This window comes from Carcharhinus amblyrhynchos, chromosome 9 (assembly GCF_965287045.1).
Source record: "Carcharhinus amblyrhynchos chromosome 9, sCarAmb.v2.hapA, whole genome shotgun sequence".
Lineage (NCBI taxonomy): Eukaryota > Metazoa > Chordata > Chondrichthyes > Carcharhiniformes > Carcharhinidae > Carcharhinus > Carcharhinus amblyrhynchos.
The window spans coordinates 85,170,516-85,191,575 of record NC_137332.1 but is presented as its reverse complement, the minus strand read 5'-3'; the positions used below and the strand labels follow the sequence as shown (position 1 = coordinate 85,191,575).

Genomic DNA, 21,060 nt, shown 5'->3' with positions numbered 1-21,060 from the left:
TCAAAAAGTAGAGGGTGAACAGGCTCTTCAATTGGCCAGAAGAAGGAAGCAAAAAGCTTTGGAGATTGCTGGGGACTTTTCCTTGGTAAAAAAGAAGTGAAGAGAGGTTTTAAAAAGGTTCAAGAGAAGAGCAGCAGGTTTCTGCCAAAACTTCCAAAGCGTGGGAAAGCCCAGAGAAAGAACCAGCAACTGCTAAGTTTTTTAAAATGACTGTCTTAAATCGGTAGTGCATTTAAATTGGTAATATGTTTAGTGTGGCAATGCATTTAAAGCAGCAACCACAAGAACAAACAATGGACAATGCACAGGAAAATTGGAGAAGACCCCAAAAGAGGGCAACTCTCAAAAAAGATACGCAAGTAATAAATCTCTGAGGAGGCAACAGAAGACCTCTGTAAGCAATGCACGGAAAGACTCCAGAAAGAGGTCACTGAAAGACCCCAGAAAGAGGGTACCAAAAAAAACCCATAAGGTGGGCACTGAAAAGCCCAGAAGAAGGGTACTAAAAGACCTCAGAAGGCAGCCACCAAAAGAGATTAACAGACCAAATAAAGGACAACAAGAGAATTGCAGAATGGAAACATAGAACATTACAGCGCAGAACAGGCCCTTCGGCCCACGATGTTGCGCCGACCAGTTTTTTAAAAAAAAAGCACTGACCCACTAATCTAAACCAATCCCTTTTCGTCCATAAACCTATCCACAGATCTCTTAAACGCCCCCAAACTAGGCGCATTTACAACTGCAGCAGGCAGGGCATTCCAGTCCCTCACCACCCTCTGGGTAAAGAACCAACCCCTGACATCCGTCCTATAACTACCCCCCCTTAATTTAAAGCCATGCCCCCTCGTGCTAGCTTTCTCCATCCGAGGAAAAAGGCTATCACTATCCACCCTATCTAAACCTCTAATCATCTTATACGTTTCAATAAGATCCCCTCTTAGCCTCCTTTTCTCCAGCGAAAACAACCCCAAATCCCTCAGTCTCTCCTCATAGAACCTCCCCTCCATACCAGGCAACATCCTGGTAAACCTCCTCTGCACCCTCCCCAAAGCCTCCACGTCCTTCCTGTAATGTGGGGACCAGAACTGCACACAGTACTCCAAGTGCGGCCGCACCAGAGTTGTGTACAGTTGCAACATGACGCTGCGACTCCTAAATTCAATCCCCCTACCAATAAACGCCAAGACACCGTATGCCTTCTTAACAACCTTATCTACTTGATTCCCAACTTTCAGGGATCTATGTACACATACACCTAGATCCCTCTGCTCCTCCACACTATTCAAAGTCCTCCCGTTAGCCCTATACTCAACACATCTGTTACTCCTACCGAAATGAATTACCTCACACTTCTCCACATTAAACTCCATCCGCCACCTCGCGGCCCAGCTCTGCAACCTGTCTAAGTCACCCTGCAAACTATGACACCCTTCCTCACAATCTACCACACCTCCAACTTTGGTGTCATCAGCAAACTTACTAATCCACCCAACTATACCCTCATCCAGATCATTAATAAAAATTACAAACAGCAGTGGCCCCAAAACAGATCCCTGAGGCACACCACTCGTAACCGAACTCCATGACGAATATTTACCATCAACCACCACCCTCTGTCTCCTATCTGCTAGCCAATTCCTGATCCAAGTACCTAGATTACCCCCATTCCCATACATCTGCATTTTCTGCAGAAGCCTACCATGGTGAACCTTATCAAATGCCTTACTAAAATCCATATATACCACGTCAACTGCCTTACCCCTATCCACCTCTTTGGTCACTTTCTCAAAGAACTCAATAAGGTTAGTAAGGCACGACCTACCTGCTACAAAACCATGCTGACTGTCTCTAATCAATTCATTACTCTCCAAATAACTATAAATCCTATCCCTAATAATTCTTTCTAAAACCTTGCCCACAACAGAAGTAAGACTCACCGGTCTATAATTCCCGGGGAAGTCTCTGTTCCCCTTCTTAAACAATGGGACAACATTCGCTGTCCTCCAATCTTCCGGTACTATACCAGAGACCAACGATGACCTGAAGATCAGAGCCAGAGGCTCTGCAATCACCTCTCTAGCCTCCCAGAGAATCCTAGGGTAAATCCCGTCCGGACCAGGGGACTTATCTACTTTCAAGCCCTCTAGAATATCCAGCACATCCCCGGTATCAACTGCAATACTGTCTATTTTACACCCCTGCACCCCAGTGTCCTCCTCAGCTACATTCATGTCCCCCTGCGTGAACACCGAAGAGAAATATCAGTTCAATGCCTCTCCAATCTCTTCCGGTTCCACACACAACTTCCCTCTACTGTCTGTAACTGGCCCTAATCTTGCCCTAACCAACCTTCTGTTCTTGACATACCTATAGAACGCCTTAGGATTCTCCTTAATCCTATCAGCCAAAGTCATCTCATGTCCTCTTTTAGCCCTTCTTAACTCCCTCTTCAACTCCCTCCTAGCCAATCTAAAGCTTTCTAATGCACTACCTGAGCCCTCAAGCCTCATCCGAACATAAGCCTCCTTTTTCTTCCTAACCAACAAATCAACTTTTTTAGTACACCACGGTTCCCTAGCCCTACCAAATCCTCCTTGCCTGACAGGGACATACCTATCACAGACCCGCAGTAGCTGCTCCTTGAAAAAACACCACATTTCGGACGTTCCCAGTCCCTGTAATCTCCTAGTCCAACCTATGCTTCCTAATTCTCTCCTAATAGCCTCATAATTACCCTTCCCCCACCTAAAACTACTGACCCGAGGTTCATGCCTATCCCTTCCCATCACTAAGGTGAATGTAACCGAATTGTGGTCACTCTCACCAAATGCACACCAACTTCCAAGTCTAGCACCTGGTCTGGCTCATTACCCAGCACCAAATCCAATATAGCCTCACCTCTAGTTGGCCTATCTACATACTGAGTCAAAAAACCTTCCTGCACACTTTGAACAAAAACTGATCCCTCTAACGAGCTAGAGCTATAGCAATTCCAATCAATATTAGTAAAGTTAAAGTCCCCCATAACAATTACCCTATTACTTTCACTCCTAACCAGGATCGTCTCCGCAATCCTTTCCTCAACCTCTCTAGAACTTTTTGGAGGTCTATAAAAGACTCCCAGCAGGGTGACCTCTCCTCTCCTATTTCTAATCTCCGCCCATACTACCTCAACAGACAAGTCCTCATCAAACTTCCTCTCTGACAAGTCAACACTTTGTCAGGGACAGACTTGAAATCAAAAAGGGATTAGTTGGAGTTAAGACAAGTAGAAATGAGGATTCCATTTGTGAAATGTGTATGTACAGTAAGAACATGATGGATTAACCTCGGAAGAAACACAAAAATTAAAGACTTCAAATGAAACTGGGGTTACTTGCCATAACAAGGTTGCTGAAATGGAAGAGCTCCATGCAAGAGCATATTTGGAACTGTATATAATTAAAGCCTACCCATAAAAAGTGTACCAATAAAAGTGTTTATGTTTGGACAAACAAGTCTCAAGACTTCATCAATGAGCCATCATCACTGCAACAATGAAAAACCCATATTAAGTCCATAACATTACATAGAACATTACAGCGCAGAACAGGCCCTTCGGCCCACGATGTTGCGCCGACCAGTTAAAAAAAAAAGCAATGACCCACTAATCTAAACCAATCCCTTTTCATCCATAAACCTATCCACGAATCTCTTAAATGCCCCCAAACTAGGCGCATTTACAACCGCAGCAGGCAGGGCATTCCAATCCCTCACCACCCTCTGGGTAAAGAACCTACCCCTGACATCCGTCCTATAACTACCCCCCCTTAATTTAAAGCCATGCCCCCTCGTGCTAGCTTTCTCCATCCGAGGAAAAAGTCTATCACTATCCACCCTATCTAAACCTCTAATCATCTTATATGTTTCAATAAGATCCCCTCTTAGCCGCCTTCTTTCTAGCGAAAACAACCCCAAATCCCTCAGTCTCTCCTCATAGGACCTCCCCTCCATACCAGGCAACATCCTGGTAAACCTCCTCTGCACCCTCTCCAAAGCCTCCACATCCTTCCTGTAATGTGGGGACCAGAACTGCACACAGTACTCCAAGTGCGGCCGCACCAGAGTTTTGTACAGTTGCAACATGACGCTGCGACTCCTAAATTCAATCCCCCTACCAATAAACGCCAAGACACCGTATGCCTTCTTAACAACCTTATTTACTTGATTCCCAGCTTTCAGGGATCTATGTACACATACACCTAGATCCCTCTGTTCATCCACACTATTCAAAGTCCTCCCGTTAGCCCGATACTCAACACATCTGTTATTCCTACCAAAGTGAATCACCTCACACTCCTCCGCATTAAACTCCATCCGCCACCTCTCGGCCCAGCTCTGCAACCTGTCTAAGTCTCCCTGCAAACTATGACACCCTTCCTCACAATCAACCACACCTCCGACTTTGGTGTCATCAGCAAATTTACTAATCCACCCAGCTATACCCTCATCCAGATCATTAATAAAAATTACAAACAGCAGTGGCCCCAAAACAGATCCCTGAGGCACACCACTCGTAACCGAACTCCATGACGAATATTTACCATCAACCACCACCCTCTGTCTCCTATCTGCTAGCCAATTCCTGATCCAATTTCCTAGACTACCCTCAATCCCATACATCTGCATTTTCTGCAGAAGCCTACCATGGTGAACCTTATCAAACGCCTTACATGCTACCATAACATGAAACTTCGGTAGTGGATCAAGTTAGATCTCTGGAATTATCGTCTCTGTGAGCAGATGTCTGTCTTACCTGGTAGACTACGGAGGGACAGATCAATCGTAAACACATCAATCACTTGAGGAGTAGGGAGAGACTCCAGCAGTCAGTGTTGCCATCGAGAAATGTCTTTGAACCTGTAATTACCAAAGTACCTGATTGATTTTTGAGAGATATAACTAATGTCTCTGTGAAGGCAAGTAGTAATGAACTGACTGTGCCGGAAGAAATAATTGTTATTTGTAGTTCCTTAGAGTGTAGAATTACACCATTTTACAAGAAACAGAAAAATACCTGAGACTTGATTTATAATTGTCCAACTTGTTTAGTTAGAATTTGGGCTTGAGTAACTTGGTTATTGAAGATTTTATAAAGAGTTGAAGTGGGAGAAATGTAGTGATTGTCCTTTTAAGGTCAACACAGCAGAAGTCACCTGGCTTGAGATGACCTATTGAGGCTAAGAGTTGGTGATCACACCAGCGGGTTGAGTCTTTTCTTCAGCTGAAGATGTGTAGAAGACATGTAGAGAAGGGACAGCCGGTGGGCTGCCCTAGGGCAGCTGAGCTACTAGCATCTGTGTAGTTTTTCCATATTAATAAAAACCTTTTTGTGTTTCTGATGAAGTCCGTGAGCGTGTATCATTGCACTGCTGTAGATGGGATGAGTAGAAGGGAGGTAGTGACTGGCAGTTAATTAGGATTTATGAATTTGTCACATCAGCTATATAAATCTGGCTAAAGAAAGCCATTGCCAGGGGCCTCAATGTGAACTGTATCTCCATCCTCTCATCTGAAAAATCAAGGTCTATGTGGAGGATGAAAACCAAAAAAATTTTCAAGATTATTTTTATTTATTGCTTCAAAAACTTATCTACGCTCTGGGCAATTTGATGACTGAGAAACCATAAAATGCAGTGCATGGCCTGCCCACTGCTGACCTGCTCGCCCCGGGGACGATGTGGTGGTTATATATACAAAGCTTATCCAACCGGATTCAGCAGCTTCAGTATACTTCATTTCTGATCTCTACATTATGGAGACCAAGGTTATGGAGTGCCACAATTAAATTGTTTCTTTACATCACACGATTGGCGTTCTAAATTCTCACTGCATTTCCAGGAAGTGTTTAAAACCCAAATTGGCCCATCTTGCCCCTCAGGCTGTGGGAAAACGTCTGAATGTAGGGCTTTCTAAAGTCCTTGAAGATGTTGATCCTTTCCAAATCAGTTTGATCTTTCCCAGAACTATTTTATCCTCCAATCAGGATTCTTCCCTGGCAGTCCTGAAATGGCCCCTTTAGAAGTAACAAATTGCATCCTAATATTACTGTGAAAAGGGTCAACTATTCCTCTTTCTTCTCAACCTGTTTACAGCCTATAACACAGATGACCTGTTCTCTTCCAAAGATTCTATCTGTTATCCACAGGGCGTGAAGGAACTTGCCTGATTCCGTTCTTAATTATCTGAACTAAGGAATTACCTAAAATGGTTTATCTTCCCACTCCCTGCACCATTCCCTTTCATATCCTCAAGAACCTGTGGCCCCCTCTTTCTTTTATCTACATGCTGCCCCTTGACAACATCATCCAAAAACACAGTTTCCACATGTATTCTGACAATACTCAGCTCAACCTCAGCACCATCTTTCCCAACCCCTCCACTGACTCTAAATTGTCAGTCTGCTGATCCAGCATCTAGTAACAGTTAAGTAGGTTTTTCATCCAACTAAGAATTGGAAAGACCCAAGCCATTGTCATTGGTCCCTGCCACAAATACCATTTCCTTACCACCAACTCCATGCTTCTGACAACTGTTTGATGCCGAACCAGACCATCCACAAACTTGGAATCATATTTGCCCTGAAATAAGCTTGCAATCACATCTATACCATCATGAAGATTACCTATTTTTATCTCTGCTACAACACACAACTTTGCGTTTGCCTTAGCTGTTCAACTGAAACCCTCATTCATGGCTTTGTTTCCACATTCCTAGTGTATCCCTTACTAACCTGTCACTTTCTACTCTCTGTAAATCTAAAATATTCCACAACTTTGCTGCCCATATCCTAACTCACAACAAATTCTATTCACTCACCAACTTTGTACTGACCAATTGGTTCCCAGTTAATCAATATCTCTATTTTAAAACACACCATCATTGTTTTTAAATCCTTCCTAGCCTCAGTCCTCCCTGTATCTCAGGTCTACAGAGTTCCAAAATACCTGCACTTCTCCAATCCTCGCCTCTTGAGCCGAATTTAATCACTCCTCCATTGGCAGCTCTGCTTGCAGCTGTCAATGCCCTAAGTTCTAAAATTCTGTCCCTGTATTTCTCAGCCATTGTACCTTTCTTTATGATCCTGTTTAAAACTAACCTGTTTGATTCAGTCTTTTGTCACTTATCCTAATATTTCCTTCTGCGGCTTGGTGTCCAATTTTATTTGAAAATGTTCCTGTGAAACATCTTGGGACATTCTATTATGTTAAAGGCACTATATAAATACAAGTTGTTGCTGAGTGTTGGGGTTGTATAAGTTGAAGTGCATTCATTCTGATGCACAACTCAAACCACAGTAGATCTGATGTGATGCACTCTCAAGTGATACTTTAATAATTTATAGTATGCACAAAATTCTACTGCAGAAATTCAGGAAAGGTCATATGGAAATGATAATGGGAACTTGTGAGCACACCTTAACTAAAATATATTGACGTTACATGAAACTGTTTTTGCAGTTTGTGAAGCTGAGCAAAAGTGCACACAGTTGTGCTGGCTTCTGTCCTTTGTTCTGATTTTTTTTTTCCGACTGCAGTGGAAAAAAGAATTCCTCGTCTGCAGGGAACAAAAAACAGATGTACTATAGATTGAAACTGCATCCTTACAAATGGCCTTGTAAGCTGATTTTGATAGCATTTTGCAATACTTGTACTGCTGTATATTTGTTCAATTTTTCTTGATAATTTATTTAGCAAAACTGAGCTCGACTTCTTTGGTCCAGTTTTCTTCCCTTTTTGCCTAAAGGCAGTACTGCAACAACACTTAGCCCAATGGTCAATCTTGGCATGTTGAGTCAAAATGACCTTCCAACACTCAATGTGTCAGGTATCATAGCTGAACCCAGTTCTATTCTCATCCAACATCCACACACAAACCCTTAACAACAGAAGTTCATGGGCAGTAAAATAAAAGTGAATAATTCATCTCCTTTCTCATCCCAACAAGCACACTGAACTCAATTAATGCACACTCTTTCAATTTTGCACGGACCTGTGATTGAGCTTACTATCTTCCTGAGAGTAGAACACTAATACAGTGAGCAGTGAGAGCCTTTGGAAGATACCCTGATTCCACAGAGCTGCAGTTGATGAAGAGAAGGTACATCACAAATAACATTTCTTTGTTATCCGAAGTTTATTCCAAAAAATGAAATTGATTTTGTAGTTAGTGGCAAAACAGTGGTGTTCACTGCTACCCTTGAAGAAACATAGAAACATATATATAAAAAAGAAGCAGAAGTAGGCTATTTGACCCTTCGAGCCTGCACCGCCATTCTTAATGATCATGGCTGATCATCAAATTCAATACCATGATCCCACCTTCCCTCCCATATCCCTGATCCATTTAGCCCCAAAGAGTTCTATCTAATTCCTTCTTGGGATCACACAATGTTTTGGCCTCAACAATATCTGTGGTACTGAATTCCATAGATTCACCACCCTCTGGGTGAAGAAATTTCTCCACATCCCAGTCCTAAAAGTTTTACCCCTTATCCTCAAACTTTGACCCTTAGTTCTGGACTCCCCCACTATAGGGAATCTGAATCTACCCTGTCAAATCTTGTTAATGTTTTAAAAGTTTCTAGGAGATCCCCTCTCATTCTTCTAAACTCCAATGAATATAATCCTAACAGGACTTAGTCTCCTATCATATGACAGTCCTGCCATCCTAGAAGTCAGCCCGGTAAACCTTTGTTGCACTCCCTCAATAGCAAAAACATCATTCCTCAGGAAAGGACACCAAAACTGCACATGATACTCAAGGCATGACCTCACCAATATCATATACAATTGCAGTGAAATATCACTATTCTTATACTCAAATCCTCTTGCTATGAAGGCCAACATACATTTGCCTTCTTTATTGCCTGCTGTATCTATGCTGCATCAAGAAAGCTGCACAAAGATCTAATAACTGATTTCAGTCCACAGGAACATTAACAATATACACTGTGGAGCTTCTGGATTTCTATCCGTTGCAAAGGAACTGCAAAATCTGGATCAAAATGCCATTTCCCAACCATGTAGATCATAAAAAGTCCTTAGCTTGGCCTAGCAAGCCGCTCAGTTGTACCAAGTTGCTAAAAAATCTGAATAAAGGTGACTATGAAACTACCAGATTGTTGCAAAAACCATACAGTGGATATCTGCCATTCTTCCCTGGTCTGGCCAAGAGTCCTGACCATTGGTTGACTCTTAACTCTTGATATGACTAAACAGGCCAAGCTGTTACAATTGCACCAAACTGCTGCAGAAAAATCAAGAAGGAATGAAACTGAATGAACTGCCCAGCATCAGCCTGAGCACTGGAAATGATAGCAGCACACTGTGGCCAGTTAACTCTGCAAAATCCTTCTTACTAGCATCTGGCTATATGTGCCAAAATTAGGAGAGCTGTCTCATGGATTCATTGAGCAACAACCAAGTGTAGTCATTGTAAAGAATCATACGTTATAGCCAGTGCCCTAGATACTGCCATTATCATCTCTGGTCATGTTCTGTCTCACTGCTAAAGGTGGCAGCTCAGTGCTACACGGTCAGGAGAGAGTTTCCCTAGAAATCCCCAATATTGACACCAGATTTCATGAAGTCACATGATGTCAGGTCAAACATTGGCATGGAAACTTGCTACTGATTGCCACCTTCCCATCTCCATTAACTAATTAATCAAACCCCTCCATGTTGATCACCACTTGAAAGAAACACTGTGGGCAGCAAGAGCATAGAATATATTCTCGGTACTTGAAATCATTAGTTACTCCATGGCGCCACTCCTGACAGAGCTGGCTAAGTCCTAAAGGACATATCAACCAGGCTGGGCCTGTGGCAATGGTGAAAGAAGCAATGCCAGAGAAAAGCCTATATGATCTCATCCTCATTTATATTCTTATTGCAGATGCATCTGTCCATCACAGTGTTGGTGGGAATGACCACTGGACAGTCCTTGTGGTGGACAATTAAATAACTAATCAGTTATAACTAATAACTAATCAGGAGGCTCCACAAATAGGTCCATCTTCAATAGTGAGGAGCCCAACTTATCACTGCAAAATACAAAGGTGTTAATGAGTATTTTAGCCAAAAATGCAAGTGGATAATCTGTCCTATTTCAGATGCCAGACTTTAGCCAATTCGATTCACTCTTCAATTCAACAAGAAATAGCTGAACTTGCTGGATACAGTAAAAGCCATCGGGCCTGACAACATACAAATATTGAAGACTTCGGCTCCAGAACCAGACACAACCCAAGCCAAGCTGTTCAAGTGCAAGCTACACTTGTACTGGGACCTATTCACGTATATTCTGTTCACAGAAAACAGGACAAATCCAATTTTGCCAATTACCATCTATCAATCTACTCTCGAATATCAGCAAATGGTTGGAAGAGGTTATTGACAATGCTATCAAGTGGCACTTATTCAGCAATAACCTTCTCATTGGCGTTCAGTTTGGGTTCTGCCAGAGCCACTCAGTTTCTGACCTCATTACAGCCTTGATCCAAATATGGGCCTAAAAGCTGAACTTAAGAGGTGAGGTGAGAGTGACTGCGCTTGACATCAATATAGCATCACTTGACATCAAGTCAAGGACCAGGCACCGGGCAGAGCCAGGGATGGGTCCATGATGGAGCAGGGCCTAACGGGAGGATGAGGCCATGATGGGGCGGTGCTTAAAAGGAGGCGGGCAGGTGGGGGAGCTGCACATTTGCAACTGGCAGTCGACTGGTAGGACGAGCTACACATTGTGCAACCGGCAATCAGCCGAGCTGGAAGGAGGGGTTGGGGGGGTGGGGTTGATTGCCTGGGCCAGAGGATTGGGGAATGTTTGGTTCCTGGGTAGGGAGAGTATCTAGGCAATATCTATGGGGATTGGCAGCGATTGGGAAGGGGCGGTGTAGAGATGTATGACAGATCCCACAATGGGTCAGCTCTTTTCTCTCTTTACAGATGTTGCTAGACCTGTTGAAATTTTCTAGCGTTTTCTCTTTTGGTTTCAGATTCCAGCTTCTGCAATAATTTGCTTTTATCGTCTGTTCTGTTCCACTGAACAGAGAGATCTGCACATGCACAATTGCACCCTCTAATGTGAGCAGCTAGCTTTCTGGTGAGCTTAGGCCCCTTCCTCTACTGGTGGGAATCAGATTGTGTGTCATTTTTTGCACTAAGTGGTATAAGATTTCATTTATAGCCTCGGCAAAAGAATGGACCTGAAACTCTCCTGTTTTCGTGCTCATTCGGCACTCCCTGTGACTTTACTGTGACAGGCAAACTAAAATCAACAGTAATCAAACATTGCTTACAACAGGTCACTAATGCACAAAGTAAAGAAAGGCTACTTTCAAATTAACTGAGTAACGTAGCTGAACTATGTCTTATAAGACCCTTTCACCCTTACTGTACTTCTGGCAGAGATGTAGCATTGAGGAACAGTTCCACAAACACACCCAGCACCCATTAGGATCATTTCTCCCCTCCACACCAGATTGAAATTTCTATATCCTTCGAAAATTACTCCACTTGCTATCTGAGTTTTCCAGCTCCTTTATTAGCAAGGCACATCTCAGTGACTCACCGTTCCTTAAATCTCCAAAACCCCACCTGTTCTGTTGCCTTCCTTTGTAACGGAAACTAAACTCTCACCAGCATCCTATTTGGAGTATTAGTTCAATACAGTTCCTCTGCTTCCCACAGTTGTCGCTTCTTTGTCAAATGATCTTAAACATGTCCTTTTGGGATATGATAAAAAGGTACTAAAACTGGCAACCAGCCCTTAAATAAGTTTCTGTTTGAGTTTCTTCTCTCATGGCAACCAGATCTCATGGACATGTCTCTAATGGAGATGTCTATCCAGCATTTTACTTACAGTTAAAGGTATCTTTCAAAACCAATATTCATGCAAGATGCGCTGCAGCATCTTTCAAAGACCCCCTTCAACAACACTTTTCAAACCCGCAACCTTTACCACCTAGAAGGACTGGGCATAGAGCACCACCACCTACAAGTTTTTCTCCAAGCCACTTATCATCCTGACTTGGAACAATATTGCCTTTCCTTCGTTGTCACTGAGTTAAAATCCTGGAACTTCTTTCCTAACAGAAGTGCAGGTGTACCTAAACCAGATGGACTGCAGAGGTAAAAGAAAGAGGCTGACCAATTCAAGAGCAATTAGGGATGAGCAACAAATACTAGTTTGGTCAGTGACTTCTGTATCCCATGACACAAAATTTTAAATTGTTTTAACAAATTTGCTGACTAATTATGTGGGATAGATTAAATTGTAGATTGCAATCAGCCTATATAATTGATTTGAAAATTGTCCAAAAAGTCTTCATGAAATACTTCCCTCAGGGTATGTGGGCAACAATCTTTTAGCAGTTGATAGCCAGGTTGAATGTTATCATGTTTTTATGAGCATGTTTGAGAAATATAATTCTGTGTCGATCAGCCACTGATGCAAATCAATCCTTTTGTAAAAAAAAGAAACAGCATGAGTCAAGTCACCCTGTGAGAGGTCACCTGTTTAAAGTAATCTACTCTATTTTTGTGTAAAAGAAAAAAGCCTTCCAGTTTGCCTCAATTAATTTTTTATTTGGTTTATATTTTCTCCCTTGCATTAAGTCTGTGAATTGCATTATCTGGCTTAAATGGAAAGTAGCTGTCCTGATCCCAAGACGCCACCAATGTCATTAAATACAACAACCCTGTTTTTGGACTGTTGTTCCTGTTCACAATATTTAAAACACATTTCATGTGATGGCAAAGAGTACTGTTTAATCTTGCTATGCCAGTAAGATTCCTATCTAAGTTATACTCGTATAAGGTGATGCAAAATGGAGGCATTTCTTGTGAAGAAAGAACCAAGAGATTGTCATCAGGATGATGTCACTTAATCAAAACGGGTACAAGGCAATACCGGTACAACTATTTGCCAGTAATGGGTATTTTTTCAGTGCAATCTTTTTTAAAAAATTGAGTTTATTTTTCATATGTATTGCTTTTATCAATACTGATTTGTTAATATCACACAAATGCTGTCCTATCTTTATATTTGCAAAGGTTAATCAATTTGAGGCAAGCAGTAAGTAATTTCAAACAAATTCAGTGCAATGAAAGGTACCAAAGTATAATCTTAAATGGACCAAACATGAATTTTAGAAGCTTGACCTATGTCCTGAAATTCAAATGGAAAAATAAAAGCCCAAGCATGTAGTATTGCTGGGGATTGTATATACATAGAGCACTATCTTTCCAGCCATTCACGTCATGCTCCTGCTGCAGCGAGGTCAGCGAATTTGGCGTTCAGCCAAATCTCTGTTCACTGTAGCAAGATGGGAAAATCCCACAGGGATGAATGGCCATAACATTCCAGCCGTAGTTTAAATGAATAAAGAGGGCCCTCCAGATTTCACATACCTAAATCCTTCTGTGATACACCAGTGCATGTCTTCTTTTAAAAATTATGGTGTTCATATTGAAAGCAAAGTCCCATATATTATTTTCCTCCAGATTTGGGTACAGTATCAGATCAGTTACCAGTTGTGGTTTTTTTTGAGTAGGTTGCATCATGGACCAAGTACTGGGTGGCACTTTGTGGAACAAAACTCTACTACTACTCAGCCAAGTCTTTAAAACCAACAGAAAGAAAGCATGTAAGTACAACTGTTCCCAAAAACTGGTTTGTTCTCAGGCTAGTTAGAATCCAATGAAAGCAATCTGCTACATTAAACATAATCAGTCATAGTCAATGGCAGTAGACACTCCCATTGGAAAGTTTTTTGTGATGGCCCTTAAGGGAGAACATCTACATTTCATACTATATTTGCACAGCACAACAGTCTTGAGATTTCTCATCAAAAACAGAATACTCTGGTTACTGGAAATCTAAAATAAAAATACTCGGCAGGTCAGGCAGCATTTGTGGAGAGATGGAGTTAACGTCTTAGGGCTGTTATCTTTCATTAGACCGGGGAAGGTTAGAAATGAAATTGGTTTTGAGCAGTGAATAGATGGGACAAGGATAAAAGGAAGATGCAAGACAGGAGTGATAGAATGACAGAAGAATTAGTCTTCCAAGGAATGATGACTTATATGAATGTCCAACTGTAGGACCATTGACATAAGATCTTCAGTAATTGGAGTGCACATAGGTCATACAGCCCTTGAACCTATCCCACTATTCAATAAGATTATGGCTGATCTGATTGTGGCCGTAGCTCCACTTTTCTGCCTGCCCCCATAACCCTTGACTCCCTTGTAATTCAAAAATCACAGCCTTGAATTTTGACAATAACCTGGCCTTCAGTGCACTGCAGAAAGACTAACAATGCTCTGAGAAGTAATGTCTCCTCATCTCCATCTTAAATGGGAAACCCCTCACTATTAAGTTGTTCCCCAAGTTCTAGATTCCCCTACAAGGAAAACCAACTTCTCAACATCTACCATTTTTGTTGTTATCCAGCAATAGAAATAACATGCTAATAAGTAGATGGAAGAAATCTTAGATTGATTTAAATTTGGATTATCTTAGAGAATTTTTAGGAACCAGGGATCATAGTTTGAAAATCAATGCTTGAAATGTGTCACTTAATATTATTTTGCTCAGGTTTCCAATTAGGACCAGTACAAGTGGTATGCATTTTTTATGCAAATTAAACTGCACTATTACTGAGCCTTTTAGTCTTCTGTCATATACTTTTAAGAACCTCCTTGATATTCATCTTTTAAACCAAACCTTCAGTCAGTTCTCCAGCACCCATTCCACTTTTATAAGTATGTTTATTTATTGTTTTATATTTAAAGCACTGTATAAAAGCAAATTGTTAGGAGCTCTGCTCTACTGGTGCAGCAACAAGCCATTAATACAGTGTAATGAGTCCAAAGTTAGTCTTTTTCTTGTTACTTCAAGTTTTATGTTTCAAGGTTCAAGTAATGTACTCTCTTGTACAGCAGTGCAGCCCCTTAAATTGACCGAATCTGAAGAAATCCAAGGTCCGACTGATATGTCTTAAGTTTTCTATTTTGCAGTTTAAATCAAGTTTGAGTAAGAGTGTGTCTGTTGTGGGTTGGATGGTGATGATGGCTGATGATCCAGAGCATCCAGATGTTTTCCAGCTTACAGACTCTGAACGGGGTGAGTAATGAATTGAAAAAGGTCTGATTCACTCATTTTGGATCTGTTTCAATCTTTGAATGGATAAATAAACTAAAGATTGGCAAATATATTGTATTTTTAATTTTTGAATTATGCAAGTTATTTCTGATTCGTAATGTTAGAATCAATAATTTTTAACTACAGAAGGAAACATTTCAAAGTTGATTTTAATACAGGGACAATTAATATAATACTTTTCACTCTCATTCATTTTTAGGAAATTCTTACAAATTCCAGGCTGGTAATAGAGGGAATGCGATGCTGTGGTTTAAACATTTGAGTTCTGCTTGCCAAAGCAACAGACAACAGGTACAAATATTACCATATTTCACTGTCCATCTATAGCAGTACATGAGTATCAAGAAATGAAGGGGGGGGGGTGGTAATTCTCCCAAAAATGTGCAGAATTTGCGTGAAAACTGGAGTAAATCATATTGGTTTTTTTAAGAGGGAGTTTCAAAATGAACCTCCCACAGTCTGTGCACTGCAGAATACGCTAACGTGAATCAGTCCAAAAACCTGTGGGCAGGGCCTAATCCCGCTGGAGAGACCAGCAGCATAGTGCTGAGCGGGCCACTGCGCATGTGCCAGGGCCCCACATTGCTGGCCTCTTGATCACTCCCATATCGTTGGCATGCCATGGCCTGACGCCTCCAGACACCCAGGGAGCCCCGATCACTGGCCTCCCTCTCCCTGTCGCCTAGCCTGAGTGCAGAGCGGCAGTGGAACACTCCACCAATGCCAATCGCCCCCAGAGACCCCACCTGCATCAGGCCCCACTAGGTCCCACCCATTTGGTACTGTCCAATTCCTGGTGGGCCATTCCAATGTGCTCCAGGCATTGGCACTTTGCCCCTTGGGCAGTGCCAGGGGATCCAAGCTGGCATTGCCCAGCGCCCCCGCCCCCACCCCCCACCCCCCACCGATCCTATGGGTGGCCTCAATGACCCGCCCTTCACTCCAGTGGGGTCGGACCACTAACTCCCCTCAAGTGAGGAGCTATACTAAACCCCGCATGAGTGAACCACTGCTGACGGGTGCAGAGCGGGGATGCAAAGAGGCTAGCTGGCCCAGAGATTTCTGGCCCAGAGCCTGCTAATGGGATTCAAAAGAGATGGAGATATGCATCTACGTAAATTATGCAGCTCCATGCCAGGAATCGGTGCGGAGCTGGCAGCACTGGAAATCCGGCTGCCAGACACCCATGGAAGCTGTGGCGCCCAGGAGGAGCCTGCAAAACAGTCTCTGCTCGAGTCTCCCGGCCCACTGTTCTGCTTTTGTAATGCAGCGGGAGGGGAGAACCATCTCCAGGATCTTAAAATTGATATGTAACAATACCTTTTGAAGAGGATTTTTAAAATGAAATATATAAGTTGAATACCCTGATTTTGGTCTCAAAATAAGTATTTTTTCTTCATATTGCATGATGGTATTCTCTGAGATTCTAATTTAGAAGCACAACAACAGCTGGAAGAGTACCAGACCTGAAAGGTACTATAGAAAAGTACCTTGATTACAAACTTGAGGTGGCTCACAAAACCTTAACAGGGCAAAAGAAAACTCTGTTCTTTCAAAGATGGAATACATTATAAGTGATTTGGAAAAAATTAATGAGAATTTGCAGGTACAGAATGCAATTAGGGAGGTGAATTAAGGAGGCCAGAGTTTAAAAGTAACATAGGGCAAATTTCTCCCAAGTCCCTGATGGCACGTTTGATGGCAGGAATGGGGGGAGAATATGGCAGGAGGCCTAGAAATCGATTTCGTGCCAGCGTGAATTTACAGCAGAATCTTCAGTGGATGTCTGCCATGGTGGGGCACCAGAGGCCATTGCGGCACTCATTTACACCCTGTTAATTGAATGCAGATGAAGGCCCGACCCCCAATCCCCGACACCCTGCCCCACGCCACATTCTCTGGAATGCCGATGGCCAAACACATACGTGTGAAACATGTTTGGAACAGTGGTGTGCAGTTGTCAAGATTCGTCTGCACAATGCCTGGGGCTGCCTTCAGAATTCGTGATGGAGGCTGCCTGCAACCCCAGACCCTGGAACACCATAGCAGTAGATTAGGGAACATCCGCAGGTAGACCTTCCAGATTGGGTGTTTTGGAAGAATCTATCTTAGAGCTACAGAATGTTCCAGGAAATCTATCTTAATTGTCTCGAGTGCTCCCAGAGATCTACCTTTATCTTTGGGTGGTCCATCTGCTTTTTTCATTGGTGGGTCAATGATGTTGGACGCCTTTTCATTATTGCACCTGGACACAATGTCAGGCCACTGAAATTGGCTTAGAACACTTGGATACGGAATTTATAAAGTCAGGGCTGGAAGATTTGATGTATTTTCCCATGTACAAATACTCCATGTTTTGCCCTGGCCACAGCATTTAGTCTCAAAAGGGGGAATTCCACTCAGCTTTGCTGCAGTTGTACAGAGCTTTGGTGAGACCACCTGAAGGACTCTGTACAGTTTTGGCTTTCTTACCCAAGGAAGGATACATGTAGAAAATAGAAGCAGGAATATGCCATTCGGACCTTCGAACCTGCTCTGCAATTCATTATGGTCAAGAGTTTTGGGGTGGGAGGGGAATGGTGCGATCATCAAATTCAATACTCTGATCTCACTTTCTCCCCCCACCTCCTATCATCCCTTGATCTCCCCTTAGCCCCAAGAGCTAGATCTAATTCCTTTTTGAAATCACACAGCATTTTGACATCAACTACTTTGTGGCACTGAATTCCACAGATTCACCATTCTCTAGGTGAAGAAATTTCTCCTCACCTCAGTCCTAAAAGATTTGCCCCTTATCCTCAAACAATGATACCCAGTTCTGGGCTCCCCTACCAACTGAAACATTTATTCTGAATCTACCCCGTTTTACCCTGTTAGAACTTTATAGGTTTCTATGAGATCCCCTCTCACTCTTCTAAACTTCAATGAAGATAATCCTAACTGATTTAGTCTCTCCTCATGTGACATCCTGCCATGCTGGAAATCAGCCAGGTAAACCTTCATTGCATTCCCTCAGTAATAAGAACATCCTTCCCCAGATAAAACTGCCCACGTTTCTCCAGGTGTGGCATCACGAATGCCCTATACAATTGCAGTTAAATATCTCTGTTCCTATACTGAAATCCTTTCACTATGAAGGCCATCATACCAATTACATTTTTTGCTGCCTGCAGTACCTGCATGTTTGCTTGCAGCAACTGATGCGTGGAAACATCAGGGTGTCACTGAGTATCCACCTCTCTCTATTGGCACCCAATCAAATAATAACCTGCCTTCCCATTATTGCTACCAAAGTGGATAACCTCACATTGATCCACATTATATTGCATCTGCCATACATATGCCCACTCACTCAGCCTGTTCAAATCATGCTGAAATGTCTCTGCATTCTCCTCACAGCTCACTGTCCCATCCAATTTTGTATCATCTGCAAATTTGGAAATAATACATTTAGTTTCCCCATCCAAATTTTTAATATAATAATGTAAACAGCTGGCTTCCTATCACAGATCCCTGCTAGTCACCACCTGCCAATCGGTAAAAGATCTGTTCATTCCAACTCTTTGCTTCCTGTCTGTGAACCATTTTTCTCTCCATTTCAAGACATTGCCCACAATCCCATGCACTTTAAATAGTAGTCTGTTTTGTGAGATCTTGTTGAAAGCCTTCTGAAAATCTAAATGAACCACATTCACTGGCTCTCCATGATCAAATCTACGAGTTACATCCTCAAAGAATTCAGTAGATTTGTCAAGCGTGATTTCCTTTCACAAGTCCATGCTAACTTTATATGATTTTACCACTGCTGTTCAAATGCTATGCTATGAAATCCTTGATAATGGACTCTACCAACTTCCCTACCAATTGGGTTCACTGGTCTATAGTTCCCAGTTTTCTCTGTACCTCCCTTTTTGAAGAGCAGATTTACATTAGTTACCCTCCAACCTGTAGGAACAATTCCAGAGTCCAAAAAATTTTGGAAAATTGCCATCTATGGATCTACTGTTTCTAGGACCACTTCCTTAAATACCCTGGGAAGAAGATTATAAGGCCCTGGAGATGTATCCATCTTCAATCTCATTAATTTCCCCAAAACCATTTCTACACTAATACTGATTTCCTTTTGCTACTCATCAAAATTTGTATTTCTCAGAGCTTCCAATACATTATTCATGTCTCCCTTTGTGAAGACAGAAGCAAAAAACAAATTTAGTTCCTCAGCTATTTCTTTGCTCCCCACCACGAATTCCCCAGTCTTTCACTGTAAGAGGCTTACATTTGTTTTGGTCAATCTTTTCCTGTTTATAGTCAGTTTTTATGTTCCCCACTAACTTATTTTCACACTCTATTTTCCCCTTCTTACTCAACCCCTTGGGCCACCTTTGCTGAATTTTAATCTGCTCGCAATCCTCAGGTTTATTGCTTTTTTTTGCCAACTTGAATGTTTCTTAATACAATTTCTAATTTCCCTCCTAAACCATGGTTTGGCCACAGTTCTGTTTCCACCCTTGTGCCAAATAGGAATAAATAACTTGGAATTCATTCCTACTATTGTCTGTTGAATGTTCTTCCTTTCAGTAATGTTTCCCACACCATCATAGCCAGCTCCTGCCTAATACCATCATTGTTATCTTTATTGAGATTCAGGAACCAGGTTTTAGAATCAATTACCTTACTATCCACCTTGATAAATAATTCTATCATATTATGGTCACTCATTCCCAAGAGTTCTCACATTGCCAATTAATCCTTTCTCATTGCATTATACCCAGTTCAAGGTGGCCTGTTCCTTTTCCTCCATATTCAGTGGATCATCCTCCGCCATTTACAGCAGCTCCAGCACGGTGTCACCACTCAACACGTCTTCTCCTCACTCTCCCTGTCAGCATTCTGCAGGGACTATTCTCTCCAGGACACCCCAGTCCACTCCTCCATTACACCCAATACCTCACCCATGCCAATGGTACCTTCTAATGTAATCATAGTAGGTGAAACACCTGCCCCTTCACCTCCACCCTGCTTACCATCCAAAGACCCAAACACCCCTTTCAAAGGAAGCATCAGTTCATGGGCACTCCTTTAATCTAGTTCAATGTATTCACTGCTCCCCATGCAGTCCACTCAACATCAGAGAGACCAAACGCAGACTAGGTGACTGCTTTGCAGAACACCTTTGGTCCGTCAGCAAGCAGGACCCAGACCTTCCTGTTGCTTGCCATTTCAACACACCACTGTGCTCTCCTTCCACATGTCCATCCTTGGCCTTTTGCAATATTCAAGTGAAGTCCAATGTAAACTGGAGGAGCAGAACTTCATCTTCTGATTCAGCACTTCACAACCTTTCAGACTGAACATTGAGTTCAACAACTTCAGAGCATGGACTGTCTCCTCCATCTTCACCCCATTTCCATTTATTTTATTTTATTTCTTTTCACGTTATTCATCCATTGTTATTACTTTATGTTCTTACTTTTAGTTTTCCATTTCTGAAATCTCGGTCCTCATCTTGTCTTTGACACCCCCCCCCTCCAACCCCACCACCACCACGCGCCGCCCCCCCACCCCTCAATTCTCAAACTGTGGCCAATTGCCACATTACTCAGGTTTCCTTTTATGCTCTGCACCTTTCTACTGCCATTCACACATTCCAATCTTTTAATGACCACTCTTAGTACCATTCTCACCCTTTATCACCGTCATTCACATTCCCTTTGTCCATACCGTTCCTGACAATTACAGCCCCTCCCTCCTCACAGTATCAATCTTGTCCGATTCTCTTTATCTTTAGCCCTGATGAAGGATCATCCAGTCTCGAAACATTGGCTCTATTCTCTCTCCACAGATGCT

The 21,060-nt window shown here is 42.3% G+C and overlaps 1 protein-coding gene across 3 annotated transcripts in view; it reads left to right on the top strand.

Moving 5' to 3' along the window:
• Nucleotides 1-21,060, top strand: part of ralgps2 (Ral GEF with PH domain and SH3 binding motif 2) — a 359,688-nt gene that overhangs the window by 310,219 nt on the left and 28,409 nt on the right. For all 3 annotated transcript variants that reach the window (XM_080196004.1, XM_080196003.1, XM_080196005.1), the window contains 3 exons: nt 13,601-13,693; nt 15,069-15,174; nt 15,413-15,504. In XM_080196004.1, coding sequence (XP_080052130.1) covers nt 13,601-13,693; nt 15,069-15,174; nt 15,413-15,504 — 291 coding nt within the window. The remainder of the gene's footprint in view (nt 1-13,600; nt 13,694-15,068; nt 15,175-15,412; nt 15,505-21,060) is intronic.